We start from the raw sequence: 17,150 nt of genomic DNA on the forward strand, positions 1-17,150 counted from the left end.
GAAGAAAACAAATGAAAGCACTCAAATCACTAAGTAGTTTTTCTCATTTATTTCTTAAGAGAAAATTGTCATTAATATGACCTTTTTAAATTTAATGTGTTTAGAAAAGGGTACTTGTAAAGTCTTGTTTTCATCTAACTCTTAATCAGCAAGAGTTATGGAGATTGTAACTGTAGTATTTTCATTTTTGCTTGTCATTGTCTGCTCATGTTACTTAATACACCCGTGAACAGCCACACTAATTTCAGACACCATTCTAGCTGGAATAAATTCTATGCACTGAGTTTTCAAGATCATCTTTCAAACATGAGCTACAGTAACCAAGCAGGTAAAACAGTTAGAATCACTGTTTCCAGACTGGGGAATTTTTCTCAAGAGTCAGAGGGAAATTAAAGTCATAAGGTCATCTGGGAAAACTAATGAAGTAAACATTTGGGGGAAGAATCTCTGCAAATACTCTCTCACCCGGTTAGACTTCTCTCTGATGCAACTGATTTCTTCTGATCTCAGTTTGATACACCTACTCTCAACCTTGGTCTAGAACTTGGGGGTATTTTTAAAGCCACTTAATGGAAGAATCTGCTAGTTTAACCGACTCAACTGCTTACATGCAGGACTAAACATTTTATCTTTATTAAATGTAGTTATGCAATTACTGGTTACCTCCATCTCTCAAACTATATTTATATATCACTGTTATCATGTAAAGACTAGATTTCTGGTTAATTAACTTAAGACACAGGGTGTGTCTGTTTCTTTAGACTGCTGATTGAGCTCTCAGAATAAGTAACTATAATGCATGCTGTGCCTTCAAATAGTGCAAGTTGCAAATTTACAGATTTTATGCACAATAAAAAATCTATATATATAATTGTTATTTATTCTGTTTACCTTATAAATTATGATAAGATAGGATTGTTGATTGAATATACTGTGCCTATAGAAAGTTTGCACACTCTTTCAAAAGTAACACATTTTGTTGTCTATGAATTGGAAATATAAACACATTAAATCAGAATTTATTTTACCTTTTTTACATATTATAACACACAACCTCTAAGGGAACATCAAATGCATATATTATGAAAAGTAATTACTGTACAAATGAAAACCTAGAAAAATGAGTTGGATAAGTGTATAAACCCCTGGGTTAATACTTGGTGGAACCTGCCTCAGCCGTTTCCTCAGTCTCAGTCCTGTTTGTCCTCATCAGCGCTTTCATTATTTAATAAACTCTCTCCGCCTGCTCCATATCTCTGGCTCATTTACTTCTAATTTTCACAGAGCCCATTTAACACTTTCTCGGGCCTGGTGTCACATCAAGACTTAATGTGTTATCACCCTCCCATACAACCTAGAGATATGGAGAACTTGGGATATTGTGTGACATACACATTGACAATTTTGGACATACTTGTAAAGGACTGCTAGTCCTTTGAAAGTTGCCATTGGATTCTTGGTGGCCTCTGATCAGTTTCCTCCTTGTTTGGTCATCAATTTTGGAGGAACAACTTGGTCTAGGCAATGTTATTGAGGTAGCCATATGCCTTCCACTTCTTAATGATGGTCTTGACTGTGTTCCAAGGGATATTTAAGGCTTTTGAAAAGTTCTTATACATATATATCTCCTGCTCTGAGTCCTCACACAGCTTTATTTCAGCGGTCAGAGGCTCAGAGGTCTTTTGATAGCTCCTTGTTGCCCACAATTTACTCTTTACTTTAAGATACACTACCCAGCAGAGAAGACATGCAGGAAAAGTTAATTTTATGCTGTAATAATCGGAATCGCTACAGTTGAGGTGGTGGCTAATTAGCTTTTTTTGTGATTTGGAAGGCAATTGGTTACACCAGAGCTAATTTACAATTGCTATTACTAAGGTATGCATGTATGTAAAGCTATCCAACCCATTTTTCTAGCTTTTCATTTGTAAATACTTCTCAGAAAATTTGAGTATTTGTTTTTCATTAGAAGCTTTTGTGTTGTAAGGAAATCTTGGTTTTGTTAACCCTGCATTTCTTGGCACTGGTTCATTTCTTCTCTGTGGTGACTATACCATGAATATACAGAAGAGAAGCGTTTACTGTGCTTTTCACAAAGGCTCTGCCCTCATTGCATCCCTACACACATCATACGGACTTGTGGACTAAAAGTGTCATAAAAGAGCAAGAACTTACAATAAAAGAGCCTCCAGAACTTTAAAAAAGTTTTTTGCTTTTCTCTTATTTGGTCTGAGTACCAGTCCAGTAAGACATATCACTGTGTCATATCCAATCCTCCACAACCTTGCTATGGACTGCGATGAACTACCTGTTCCATCTCAAAAACATTTAGATGTTTCAAAGCTGGTAAAAAGGAAAGAGAAAAGATTATTTTCTGAAGAACAGTCATAAGTAATAACTTCTGAAAAGACCCCAATAATTGTTTTCATAAATGTACTGTTACATTTAACTACATGAAATAACAACACATTTTACAAACCCCTACTCTTTAATATTGCTGCTACCCACCTACTGGTGTGAGACATACAGTAAAAGATTATTTAGAAGATAAATCACCGAAAACACAAATTACTTCAACAATTTTTGATAAGGGCTGTGAGAACATATTGTAGCACCCACACGGGGTGCGTTAGCCATGAACAATGCAAGGCAGGCTGAAAACAGCGACTAAGGGGGTGGGACCTGGGTTACCAGACTGTATATAATGGGATGGGGGCTGTGAGACACCCTCTTCCCTTTCGTGTCTGTTTATAGTGTACAGTAGGTGTTGTGCTGTATTCCCTGTGTCCCTGTGTGTGTAACCCTCTTCAGAGGCATTAATAAACATGCTGCCAACCTACGTCAGAGCTGTATTCCTGCTTTATTCTGTACCGAAACCCCCTGGTTGTTACATTGGTGTCAGTAGTGGGGTTGAACGGAGCGGCGTCGTGAGAGGCAGTGACATTTCTATTGGGGGCTGTGCCACCGGGACGTGGAGCAGCACTGCCAGATGTGCGCAATGTGCGTGGCGCAGAAGGGTCCCAATGAGCGTTCCCATGCCCCTCTCCAGCAACATCAGGTGGGGGCTCCTATGGATCGGGTAGGGTTGGACATTTTGGGCCCATTCCCGCGTACTGAGGCCGGGAACCTCTACATTCTGGTGCCCGTGGACTACTTCACCAAGTGCCCTGAGGCCTATGCCCTGCCGGACCAAAGTGCCTCCATGGTGGTTGATGCCCTGCTGGAGGCGAGATTTTGGAGGTGGTGGGCCAGTTGTGAAAGCAGGGGATTGTGGTGGTCCTGCATCGAGACTGCCTGGCACCCTATCGGGAAGGGAAGGCCCCGGAGGAGCGGCCGGGCCCGAGTCGGTGGGTCACCAACTATCACCACGTTGCAGCGGGCGGTCACGCAGGGTTCCCCGGCAGCTGGTAGAGCATGAATACAGCCTGTTCAGCATCAGCTGGACGCCGGACACCTCAGGTGGTGGCAGTGTAGCACCGTCGCTTGGTAACGAGGAGGAGGCGCAACTCTCAGAGCAGGCTGAGAGTTGTAGCCGGGGGAATGTCTGTGTATCCACAGAGTGACCACTAGGTCACCCTGTAAATGTAAATAGTCCTAATTGTATATGTGTACAGCAGTTAAGTGTTACCCTCTGTTATTGTCCCTTGATATGTAACCACCCTGAACCTGCATACTTGTCCCGTTTACTGCCCTAGTGTCTGTGTGAACCTTTGGACATTTGTCTTTAGCTGGCTGATGGAAGTTGTAATAACAGGTGCTTATGTGCCAAACAAGAGTGTTGTCTTGGTTTTTCTTGCGTGAACTGTAAATGCCACATTGATGTCAGGAGCGAAACAGAATGGTGCAGCACCATGAAAAACTCGGCGTGCCATGAGAGGCCCCAGCAGCAGAAGCGCAGCCTGTCTTGCACGTGCAGCCTGGAGGGACAATTTGGGCTGGCGGGACATTAGACTCTTCAGGCCGGGGCAATTAACCATGTGCACACAAGTCGGGCTGGGAACAGCGCCACAGGGGGCGGGACCTGGGTTACCAGACTGTATATAGGTGCTGTGAGATGCCCTCTTTCCTTTCGTGTCTGTGTATTGTAACGAATACGCCCCTGCGCAAAACAGGGAACTTGTCCGCCCACGCTGAGGAAGATCTTTAGCTCAGCCAGCAAGACCCCTGTTGAGCGACGCCAGAGACTCGGGTTCGCGCTCATGCGGTGAGGGCACAAAACTGAAAACCCGAATCCGTTACTGTATAGTTCAGGTGTATTTCCTGTGTCCCTGTTTGTGTAACCTTCTTCCGCAGCGTTAATAAATGTGTTTTGCCAACCCACGTCAGAGCTGTATGCCTCCGTACTTCATTCTGTACCGAAATCCCACGGTTGTTACAATATTTTGAGAACCAAAGGGGTGCCGGCTATATAGGCAGTAAAGGTAAAGAACTTCTGGTCAATAGCAAGACCTGTACTTACTCCTTGACATTATCCTGTAGAGCTGATGGCGGTAGCTGCTGCGTTGGGTTCATTTACATTGAGAACATTTTAGTACGGAGCTGGGAACTAATTGCGGTAACCAATTTCGGTGCAAACTGTATTAACGTAGCGTATTATTTTTTCACGGAGCTGCGTACTAGACACGAAGTCATTCACAATTAGGCTGTTTTCATTTCTTTATATTTGACACACTATGACTAAAAACTCAATAAAAAGTTGTCGATGCATTTATTTTTGGGCGTTGTAATTACTCGTCAAATAAAACATCGTGCAAACAGACCTTTCACTTAAGCTGATTGAGTTTCATAGAGATGGGTATTCTTGGAAAAGTAAAAAAAGCTCGTTTATGTGGTTAGTTTTAGGAATGGCGTTGGCAGTAAATAAACAAGATGAACGTTAACATCTTCAGTATATTAACTTCATTTAGTTAATATACTGTACACAATCGCAAAGTCTGAGAAGTACGAACAACATACAGACCACCAGGGGACAGAATCCACACGAGCAGTAGCTGGAGGGAAATCGAAGACGCGAATGCTTGTTGCATGTGCTCGAAACTGAATTAGCTAATGTAAGTAATTTCGGGAATTATATATACAGTGTTACATTTCGATTTACTATATCTGATTATTACAAGACTATTTAAGTCGATTACTGAGGATATTTGCGTTAGCAAGCCAGTTGGAAAGCGAGTAGATGAATGCCGAAATTATAGGTCTGTTTTTTTTTCTCATTTCCGCAAAGATTTGACTTTAACGTTCTGTGGTCGATGAGAAAAGTCGCTTCTGTTTTTTTTGTTGTTGAATTAAGTCACAACCACAAAAGTACATGTCTTATATTTTTAGCAAAGAATGCGTTCAGGGGTATTTGAATTCACCATGTGCTTCTAAATTGCAGCTGTTGCTAAATTATTTTAGCCTTGAAGCCGTAACAACATTTTTCGAAACAAAACAAAAAGCTTTTTTTAGTTCAAGGTATACGCTAAAACATTTATAAAGCACTCCAGATAATACAAATTAAAATATTTTTATAAGAAATGCGTTTGTAATGGCGCATTTCTTAATCTGGTTCTAAGCTTTGGGAACATCACTTGCTCGAGGTTCATCGACTTTCGATAGAGTAGACTAACGAGTTCTTAATGGACTCCAAATTCTACTGTACCTTGCATTTTTTAAATGAAACGTTTTTGAATAGCAGCACGTGATGCACATTGGTTCTTTCAGATAGTATGTTTTTCCCCTCAACTACATGCCTGATCCAAACTATTGCTATAGGAAAACATAGGACAAAGGCGCGTTGCATACATTTCAGAATAGGGGTGCTCATACAGCTTTGCACGGTTTTGAAAAGGGGTTTTCTTAAGTTTACCATTCCATAATTTACTGCAGGGGGTTTTCATTCTGGGTCCTACAGTAGATAGCCAGAGGGTCATATAGTTGTCATTCCACACAGTTCTTTAATTCTAAATTGAAATAATTATTGACTTAATTATAATAGTCACAGGAAACGTTCTTATATACTGACCGAAGACTCTGAATTTTCCAATATAAGGACAGTGGTAATGTCAGCTAAAACATAAACAAGTAGAACTACTGTCACAAATACCAGGACCTTGTATTGCTGTACTAAGCAAATAGCAAGAACATAGTTCATTTTTAAGCTTTAGTTCTTGTGTTACAGAATTAAGAGCAAATCCATAAAGTGTGGTTGCTACCACACAACTTGTCCTCCTTTTGTAAAGGCTAGAAATTAGTAATACATGATGGTTCCTTGTGTCTGGGTTAGTATTACCCTGATAACATGCGTTCTTTTTGCATGTGTCTGTTGCTTGTGTGGTTGATGCTGCAGTTGTTTACATTTCAGGTCAATGAGTAAAGAGCAGCTGCTGGATACCTTAAAGAAGGATGTGCGCTCCCTGTTAATCTCAGCGAAGGCGGGTCTGGCACCTGAGCATCTTAAGCGGGACTATACCGCCATGCTGGGCCACCCTCTGCCCCTGCAGAGGCTCGGCTTCTGCAGTGTCCTGGACATGGCAGTACACATGCCTGATGTTGTCTGCCTGGAATCCACCAAGGATGGTAGCACTATGCTGAAGGGTGAGATGCTAGAAAATGTTAAACAAATCAGAAATTAGAGGAGGCGATGCAGGCCATCCAGTTGTTTAACAGTAGCTAATTGATTCAAGGATGTCATCCAGCTGTATCTTGAAAGAAAGTAGTGTACAGGATCCAGCAATATGGCTGGGAAGCTTGTCGGAGTATGTAACACATTTTTGAAGCCTTGGAATTGAACCAGGGGCCTTCAGATCTTCATTCTAAAGGCAGGACTGTTGCAGTCAGTACAATAATATAGTTTAGAAGAAACTGATCACTGATCCTTACAATCAAATAAAACTGACAGTAGATCCATCTGTCCATCTATTAATAAACTGTTTATCAATTGCAGGAACTGACTGTGGAAATAAAGTTTAGTGTCCATTCCAGTTGTTCTGCCCAGCCATCATCCAGTCATTAGACTTTAAATCTATGTTGCTACATAAAGTGTTCTAATTGTCTAGTCACAATCTGAAGGTCCAGTGCTACCTTATGAAATATACACCACAACATGTTTTCAAATAGCTTTTGTTTGACTGCTCTGTTTTCGGCAGTAACATTTTCATTTGTGATGTAAACCAACATAAAAAGTGTGATAGATTTGTAAAAAGATCTGGTACTTGTTGGTTAAAGAAAGATCTGCCTGTAGTTTTCACACTAGGAAGGAAAGTAACACATTGGTTACATTCTATAAGAACAGGTGAAAACTTCAATTTTCCACAATTACAATGATGATAAGCATTGTTTTTATCATTAGCATATTTTGCAGAAATAGGGATGACCGTACCATGATCTAATTATATGTGTTATATGTTCTTGTGTTATGTCCTATTGCAGCTATTGGGGTTGACAGCACCAAGGGTATTGAGGAACTAGTTGCAAAGCAGAGGGATTCTAAACCCAAGGCATTCAAGAAAAAAGCCCATTGTGTAGGTTCACAAGCTCCTGTCCTCCTGCATCGGAGGGGAAACCCCCCTCCTTCCCTCCCTGCCTCCCTGCGTGTAGAATTGAGGCAGCTCCTGGTGCATGGCCCCCTCCGGCTTTCAGAGCTGGAGCTGCAGTTCGCCACAAGGTTCAGCCGCCCACTTCAGATCAGCCGCTACGGCTTCCGCTCCATTTCAGAGGTTCTGAGAGCAGCAGAGGACATGATAGAGGTGAAGCAGAGCAGGACTGGATCTGTGTTGAGTCTGAAGAGAAGTAAGATGGCAGCCCGAGTACAGCCTCTGCATGACCCAGGTTTGCGGACACATTGGCTTGTTCACCTTCATAGGGAGGCATTTGCTCAGAGAATGGCCCTGTGCAGGGCTTGCCACACCATATTTATTGGTGGCTTTTAAGTGTACCCTTTTCTCTTGAAGAAAATGTCGCATGAAGATATTGAAGTGGGCTTGTTCTTTACATCATATTAGGTACCCTTTATGTTTCTTTATATTATAGGTGCACTTAGGGATGAGTGAATTAACTTTTTTTGTCTGCTTAAAAACACTAGGGAACCTTAAACTATATGAAGTCCTCAGTAAATATTTAATAAATTATGGGGAAATTCTTCATTACACTGTTTGTAATGGGAGGACTTCCACAAGCAGAAAATGTCAACACTTATAAAAAATTACCAAATAAAGGAACATCTCAATAAGAACTTAGGTAATGTCATCAAATATAACTTATTTAGCCAGTTTCTTGGTAGTTGTACAAGGCACGATAAAATAATTTTTCAGAGGCAAACTAAGGTTGTAGGTGTGGGAGTCCCCAGAACAAGGATCCCCAATGCTTGTCTGGATTACCCTTTCTTTGTGGACTTTTTTACATAATATTTGTGAAATTTTGAATGTCTATTTAAAAAAACATGCATATCGTGCTTATCTGTCAAATGCCCTGATTAGTGTTTGTATTTCCTGAGCTGTTATTTACTGTGATCAGTAGAAGAAATGGGACAGATGTTAATGACATTATCCCAATGATCGGAATAAATTAGCATCTTCTTTAAACAATCATATATCTGGCTAGTGGTTTACATAACAGTGGATGAATGAGCAACAACAATAATTTGTGACACTGTTGAGAAGTAACACACATACAAATTACACAAGGTTCCAGATACAGTCCTGTTGTACTGTTATTCACAAGGATGTGAAGGTTAAATATTTCTTTGGTTAGCTCCAGCATTGGACATTTATCTGCTAACTTTATACTTTGTGATGGAATGACTAATTGTAAAAACAATAGCAGTTTCCTCTTGTTTAACCTTCTTGAATGAGATCAGCCTCACTAGTGAAAAGTGTTCTTGCAGACCTCCAGAGATTTTTAGGATTTTCTTGGTCTTTCATCTTTTGTTTTGAAAACGTTATTCCTAATGTTGTTAGAACTTTTCACATCTAGCACTCATGTTGCAAAGAGTGGGTCAAATAGTATGTAAATACACAGACTTAAGTCAAATTTTACATTCTTAAATAAAACAATATTATTTTTATTTGCATAAATACATGTTTACCTAGCAGGACTCTTTGCTAACTTTGGAGGAACAGGTAACACGCCGAAAAGAAACACAACATTTCGGCTATGTAGCCTTCTTCAGTTGAGAAAGATGGGGTAGACGGCAAAGATTAAATAGCACAGGAGAACAAAAGCTGGAAAAGTGGAGGAGGAGGGAGAGGGGAGAGGCAGAGAAGCCACTCAAGAAGTGCAAAGTGGAGAGGGGCGGAGAAAGGTGTGAAGTCAAAACCTGCTTGAGAATAGAGGAGATTACACAAAAATAAGTCACAGAAAATAACCTGGGTGTGGTATCCTCTGTTTATGAAAAAATAATGCATTTTGAGTGCTTGGTTCTGGAAATCCATGTCGTCACTGCAGAGACAACGTAGCCTGAGTAACTGTGAAAAAGGGAGACAGTTTTGGTGTGAGTGGGGTGAAAAGAGCTGTCTGTACAGGAGATAGCTGTGTGACTCTGTGGGTTTGTAATGGACCGAAGTAGAGAGTTGTAGAAGGTTAATAGATGATAGATCTTTGCTAACTTTGCTTTTTCAGATGCAGACAGATTAAGTGGCAAAACCGTTGAGTTTTTGTGTGCAATATTTCCATCCAATTTCTTTTTACACTACACTGTAGTTTCAAAGCTATATATGGGGTGCAGTTTTTAGTATTGAGAAACAGTTTTCTACCCCCTGTAAAATAAGACCTAATATTTGCACCAACGTATTTTGGAAACTGTGTGTTGACTTCGCTTTAGACCTGTTAGTGTGAAGCTACTCAGATCTCATATTTACCAGGAATTCATGTGCTGGTGTGTAAACATCAATTTATGGTAGCAATTAGAGAGTTTTCCCCTGCTTTGAACTGGACAGCAAATCAGAATCAGAATCGTCTTTATTTGCCAAGTACATTTTGTGTACAAGAAATTTACTCTGGTGTACTTGGTGCTGTAAAAACATTGTGCATCTACCATACAAAACAAGACAAACAGACATCATTAAGACAGTACATATATACAGTAACTAGAAAATCTGGTTAAGCAAAAAGACAGCCCTACGGAATAAGCTATTCAAATACTTTGTGGTTCTGGCTTATATGGATTGGTAGTGCCTTCCTGAGGGAAGTTTATGAAACGGGTGGTAACCTGGGTTGGAGGGTCATCACCAATCTTTCTTGGCCATTTCTTTGCTTTGGAAGTGTATGAATCAACAATGGAGGGTAAATGATAGCCAATGACTGCCAGTGAAGCAGAGAACAACAGATTGCAGCTTGCCTTTGGAGTGGGCGGACACATTGCCAAACCAGTTATAGAGGCAGTCCGAATGGTCTTAATAATAGTTTTGTAAAACTGTATTAGGTGGTTAACACACCCAAGTTTTTCAGTGGGCACCAAAAGCACATTCTTCAATGTGTTTTCTTTGTGATACATGTGATTATTCATGTCCAAAATGTTACAATAACATAAAATCTTGACATCAGCCATTGACATCAGCCATTGTCATGATGTCACAGCTTACTGTCTAAAGATTGAGTATCTGTGTGTCATCACTACTTTCTGACCTGTTAAAGAACTCAATTATATGATCTGGAAAATGTGTTGTCAACTATAAAGTTATTTTTGTGGCATAGGAGTTGTGGGCTGTCTAGAAAACCCCCTGGTGTGTTTATTCCATTTTAGAGGTCATGCTCATAAGAGATTTGGGTGGTCTATCTGATGCAATACTTTTTTCTTGGTGCTTGTAAGGCACTGTTTCTTGCTGTGTTTGTGTTGTAGTCACAGTAAAGAACAGTACTGGTGAAGACACAGCTTCCAGGAGAACAGCAAAGGAGGAGAAGGGACTAAGTGCCTCTCAGTTACAAAGTACACCATCTATGCAACAGTCACCAGCAATCTCCCAAGATGAAAAAGAATTTGAAAGACATATATTAAAGGTGAGACATGCTCAATTCTCTTTCCTACTTTGACCACGGACATACAGTATAATAGTGTTCTTCCAAACCAGTCCCCAAGGTTCAGAAGGTCTTCTGACATTCATTTGTACCTGAGTTTGTAATAATTATTCACTTAATTGAGCCAGACCTTCACCGGGGTCTAGATCAGGTAGTGACATATGTATATACTGGCAGATTATTTGTTGTTGTTTTTTTAATCCAGCTGGAAGAAAATCTGAAAAACACACTCCTAGACTGTGTGCAGGCAGGGACCATTAACCCTCAACTGAAGGAAAAGCTTAGGCAGGTGAGTACCAACTCTGGGGCCTCATGTCATTGCTCAACTTAACAAAGCTCTTTGTGGTGCTTTCATTACTGCCTTTGAGGCTACAATAACATAAGAAAGGTTTTGAAGATGACGCCAACAAATTTCATATTGAACCAGAGGAAAATCTTCAGCTGTTTTTTGAAAGAAGCCTGGTTTTTTGCTTCAACAACATGGCAAGGTAAGATCCATCCTCCCATAATCCTTTGTGTAAAGAAGTGCCTCCTGCTCTCAGACGTAATTAAACTTAAGTTTCCACTTGTTCCCTCTGATGTTTCACTGTTCATTTTGAATAAATCAGATGGATTGACTTTGGAATACTTGGATCAGGTTCCTGATATAACTGATATGCATAGGACATTTTCTTTAGCCTGGGAATGTGTCTTATTGATTTTTTTCTGGATTGTTTCCAGAGCGGCAACATCCTTTTTGCAACACAGTGGCCAAAATAGTACACAGTATTCTAAATGAGATTTTACTAGTCAGTTGTACAGTTTTAACATAACATCCTATTATTTAAATAATTAGCTTTTAACTTTATATTCTAATATTTTGCCCTATGGTCTGCAATTTAATTAATCTTTTGTAATTTAATCATTTATGAGAAACATTATCCAAAAAAGTGTGTTTTTCCACCCAGTTTTGAAGAGCTAGTGAGGCAAACTTGATAACCACTTTACTGTAGAGGCCATATATAGATAGTTTGTATCAGATCCCACTGTTGCGGTCTCTTTATTTCCAAACTAAAGAGACTTTCTGATTATGTCTCTTTACTTCAACACCCTTGTAGCAACTATTGGTGATGTCTTCATCAGGTCCTGCATCACCCTTGCCAGGCTTCTAGATATCTGCCTTGAACTTGAACTTGAACTTTATTGCCATATGTAACCGGTACTGGTACAATGGAATTCTTACTTACAGAAAGTCTCTCGATTGTAAAACAAGTGTAAAAAAACAAAACAAAGTGCAAACAGTGCATCAAGACAATGTACAAACAAACAATAGACAATGTGCAAGTAAACATGCAGGCAGTTTGAATGTAAAGTGTATTCCTTTGTGTATTCCATGTCTTCTTCGGTCTTGTCACACCTTTGCTGCTCATTTAATGCAGAAGGGCCGGGAAGACTATAAGCTTTTTGCATTTTATATCCATTGTCCTGTGGATTCTGTTTTTTACATTCTGTTACAGTAGAGCATAACACTCCAGCGTGAGTGTGTGTGTCAGGATGAATTATTATAAGTAATGGTTTCGTGATTAAGGATTTCTTCATTGAGTTCTTTTAATTAAACAAAGTAAGGAAGGGTTATTTTTACAATTGTACAATTTTTACAATCTTATCAATATGTTGAAACTGTACCATGACAGTGAAGACAGACTTGTTTCACCTTTAAGTGAGCTAGTGACTCACTCTGTTGTTTACTAATTTACACCGTCTAGATGCCGATGGCTTTGTTATGCGAAATATTTAAGACCAAAGCACTTGCTTATTAAACTCCGAGATCCTTACTGATTTGTCTTTGTATTCGCCACATTTAGCTGCAATGAAAGAAAAAAACATAGTTAAATTTATTGGAAGGTGCTCTGTTTATTAAGACACTCCAACTCAGACATGTACCGTACAGCGATTAGATGTGGGTAATGTCAGCCCCATTATAAAATGTGGTTATCGTGTAAATCCTGCTAAACTAGAAGCATTGCAGAAGGTGATGTACTGTACATTATTTGCTGGAACATGGTCTAGTTCAAAAAAGGAAGTCCGTGGAGTTCCCCCTGTTTATTGGGACATTATGGTTCTGTACATTTTACAGAAAAGTGAATGTTGAAACTCCACCAGATATCGTATGTACTGTTTAACCATAATCAAGGACCAATGCGCCATTCCCTTTGCAGTACGGTTATTCCCTAGAAATTAGACACAATTTGTCTGTTTGTGGCTCTGGGGTAATTGTTCTGTAAACTGAAGAGTTATAGAGGAGACGCGTTGTGTATCACTTCTTTTTGGTATCGTTTGTCGCATCGTGTATCGTCTATTAACACTGACGCCCTGTCCAAGAAAGGTCAGAGCCAACTCTGTTTTCTTAGGAAGCTCAGGTCCTTTGGTGTATGTGGAACACTGCTATGCATTTTTATGAATCAGTTGTGGCAGCTGCTATCTTCTATGCTGTTGTGTGGTGGGGCAGCAGCATCATGGCGAGAGAGATGTAAATAGACTCAAACTCATCAAGAAGGCTGGCTCAGTTTTGGGGCTGAGCCTTGACCCCCTGGAGGTGGTGGCAGAGAGGAGAATGCTGGCCAAGCTCACGGCCATCATGAACAATGCCTCTCATCTGCTACATGGGACTGGTATTAGACAGTGGAGCACTTTGAGTAACAGACTTCTCCAGCTACTGTGTTCATTTTCGCAGGTCCTTCCTCTCGGTGGCTGTCAGGATGTATAACACTGCCCTAGGCTAGGCCTGTTAGCCCTTCGTCTGTTCATCTATGGACAGTATGTTGCACTCATGTACTTTTGGACACTGCATTATTAATATATTGTTTATACTGTGGTATTTTTCATCTCTGTATACCTATGCATATTATACACTTATTTAATTACTTTTAATTTTAGCTTATTTTGATGTCTGTCTTGCTTTTCTTGGGCTGGGCTGCTGTAACGCCTCAATTTTTAACGCCTCAAGTCTTGTCTACCTATTTATATGTGTAAAAACGTTCCAATTGAAATGCAATCTGGATATACTATTAACAATATTAATAATGAATGACCATGGACGAGCTTTAAGCTGAAGAGTTGACGTGCTGATTTTTGTCTTTTCAGATCCTTTTGGCTGTATTTTTTACATAGCTGACTGTATGAAAATAGTTTATTATTATAGCTTGTTCTGAACGCTATGTGCTGGTTTACATCTGCATTAAGAAATGTTATATTTTGTCTTAATTTCCTCATTGCTGAAATTTGTATTAACTTTAAATTTTGATTTAAAAAAATGTAATTCATACTGTACTGTAGTGGCTTTGAAACCATATGGTATCATACTGTATATACAGTATATGTATACAGTATACAAACACACTGCTGTTCATTGCTGTGTGCGCTACTGTTTCGGAATATCTTTGGATCTGACTTCTTCGGATTCACATGTTTTGGGGGGGCGGTTATTTTGATTATACTATGAGTCCCTGAGGCATATATTCCAAGTTACAGAATTATAAAAAATAAACCTTTGATGAGTTTGCTGTAGCTGTCATGTAATTGAGTAGAAAGTTACCTTGCTCTTACAAGCGGCTCTGTTAGCAGAGTTTGTGTTAACACACTGCACCCTTTTGAATGGATGTTTTTCATGTTTGTCTGTTCGCGGGTGGGGGTTGCCACCTTCCTTAATTTAACATCTGATACGTCCTCAGTAAACCAAGCGACTAAAACCCACTATGCCTTAAATACGTACCTTGTGACATTTCTCAGACTGTTCCAAAATTGGGCACAGAGTAAAATCCTGTAAATTGCTAGCCATGATGGACACCACAACTACCCGTAATCAAAGATCCTGAACAAGCTCCCAAATATACTAAATTCCCACTATAGTTACGGAATGGGGAAAGTGGGGAGCTGATTTTTTAAACATTTTTTTTAAGAAAGTCAAAATTACGAAACAATGACATGTCCCTCCCCAACTTGCATGACTTTAAAAGCTTAAACTTCAAACGGTTGAACCTCAGTTATATTCATCATTGTATCAAGAGTTCCAAATCTTAACACAAATCCAAAACTGTTTAAAACAGAAGCTGTTAACTCTGCTTCACACCTGCATGTAGATAAGATAAAATCACTTTATTGGCCATATACAATTTATTGTATTAGGAATCTGTCTTTTTGCATACCTCAACTTGCTCTCCATGTGCTTGGGATCAGAGTGCAGGGTCAGCCATTTATACGGCACCCCTGGAGCAGTTGGGGCCTTGCTCAGGGGCCCAATGGAGTAGGATTCCTCTCCTGGCCGCGGGATATGAACAGGAAACCTTCCAGCTGCAGGCGTGGATCCTTAGCCACAAGATCACAGTGTGCCCAGCAGCTGTTTTGTTTGGATTACACTGTAAATGAGTCATACCATCCAACCATTCAAGGTTTTAAAATTATAAAAAAAATCAAACTTTTGTTTGGATGAGAGAAACGAGTATCTTTTGAGAAGTTGTGTACTGCTTGCAAATAATCTGATTTTGACAAACCTTAAAGACAAACCTTTAAAAATCTGTCTACCTGAATGTATTGCATCTTATTTCATTGAACTGTTAGGACACCTACAGAGATCCTGACTGATTTAACTTTATATTTGCCCCATTAAACTGAAAACTAAAAAGAAGACGTTCTGTAATCTTTTTGGAATTTGATGTATTATATTGTTTGTTAATTATTGTTAATAATAATTATTATATTATTTATTATAAGACAACTAACATGACATAAGTGCTGCTGCTGTTCATAGCCTCTCATTAATTTAAAATGTGCTGAACTCTGCGACAGGCACCCCTTTGAATTTGTAACGCCTTTATCAACTTTGTCTGAGTGGATGGGGTCCCCAGTAGCTATGAGAACATTTATGTGAATTGAACATTTAAATACTGTGATATATGAAATTAATATAACTGATATAACCAGCTAAATACATACAGTATATCTATATCAGTAAATTAATATTGTAAATAAACTTATTGGTAGCAAATCAAAAATTAAGAAGCTTCATATTTCGGAAACATCATGATTGTTACACAAGGAAGTGAAACGTTACAGTTATGATCAAGAGGGAAAAAAAGTATCTTTATTTGTGGCTAATGCAGTTGCACCCTTTGCAATGGCTGGATTGTTAATCCTTCCAAATTACTTTCAGTCTCTCCATGGGGGGAAGGGGGGACATCTCCTTGACATGACACTCCTCCGTACGCTTAAGTGATTGTGAATGTCAAGTAAATATACTCTGATATATAAAATTGATAAAAATGTTGGTTTAATTTGTCATCGCACTTCAAACTTGTATCACAAAGAAAATAAAATGGTTGTTAAGTTCTCCAAGCCTTCTCAGTCGAGAACCGAGAGTTCAAGTAGGGAGCTGCATCGGCACAAATTGGCTGCAAAGGAACAAGTAAAGGCTTATTCCATGCTGAAAAGGGAAGAAAAACGCAGTGTTTCAGGTGTGAAGAATAGAGAGTCCCAATTCAGTTGCAGCCTAAACCTTCCCCCACACACTCTCCCCCCGCTGCAATTAGGAAATACACAAAGGAACAAGTGACAATTTGTTAAAAGTATAACTTGTGTTTTGACTGTGATTAAACAAAGATTTTTGCATGCTTCAGTGCATGTTTCAGTGTGCTTTTTAATACAACTTTGATATTCTTGATTATAATTATAAAATATATATACAGTTTTGTTTTAAGGCTTGTTTTTACCCCTGGACAGTATCCACGTTTGCAAACTCATGTTCATTTTTTATTTTATTAATAATTTATTCCAAATTGCATTTCAATTGGAATGTTTTTTTCAAGTATAAATCCATCCATTTTCTAATTGCTTTATCCAGGACAGACATGGGTGTCTTTGGAATCCTTCGACCAATGTGTAAAAAATGTAACATATTGCATACTGTGGTGAAAAGGCTATTGAGAACATCGTTCCTCCTATCAAAGTAGTATCGTAGGTACTATAGTTTATTCTTATCTGAGTAAAAACAGAAAATTGAGAAAGAGTTTCTCAAGTTAAATTAAAGTTTAATGAAATTAATTACATTAAAGTTAAATTAAAGAGAGGCTGAATCCAATGAGTTTGTGTTATTCTGCTTTATTTGGTCAGGTGTTTCACATACA

General features: G+C 39.2%; 1 protein-coding gene across 5 annotated transcripts in view; it reads left to right on the forward strand.

Annotated features, from left to right (window-relative positions):
- The first annotated feature begins 4,071 nt into the window (after nucleotides 1–4,071).
- The window catches only part of tdrd5 (tudor domain containing 5), a 47,892-nt gene continuing 34,813 nt past the window's right edge, over nucleotides 4,072–17,150 (forward strand). For 2 of the 5 annotated variants that reach the window (XM_015355830.2, XM_015355833.2), the window contains exons 1-5: nucleotides 4,072–4,204; nucleotides 6,344–6,576; nucleotides 7,411–7,809; nucleotides 10,787–10,974; nucleotides 11,198–11,281. In XM_015355830.2, the coding sequence (XP_015211316.1) occupies nucleotides 4,200–4,204; nucleotides 6,344–6,576; nucleotides 7,411–7,809; nucleotides 10,787–10,974; nucleotides 11,198–11,281 (909 nt within the window). In that variant the 5' untranslated portion in view covers nucleotides 4,072–4,199. The other 3 variants (XM_015355832.2, XM_015355831.2, XM_015355835.2) reach the window with 3 other exon arrangements.

The sequence above is a fragment of the Lepisosteus oculatus genome, chromosome 9, assembly GCF_040954835.1.
Source record: "Lepisosteus oculatus isolate fLepOcu1 chromosome 9, fLepOcu1.hap2, whole genome shotgun sequence".
NCBI classification, from domain to species: Eukaryota; Metazoa; Chordata; class Actinopteri; order Semionotiformes; family Lepisosteidae; genus Lepisosteus; species Lepisosteus oculatus.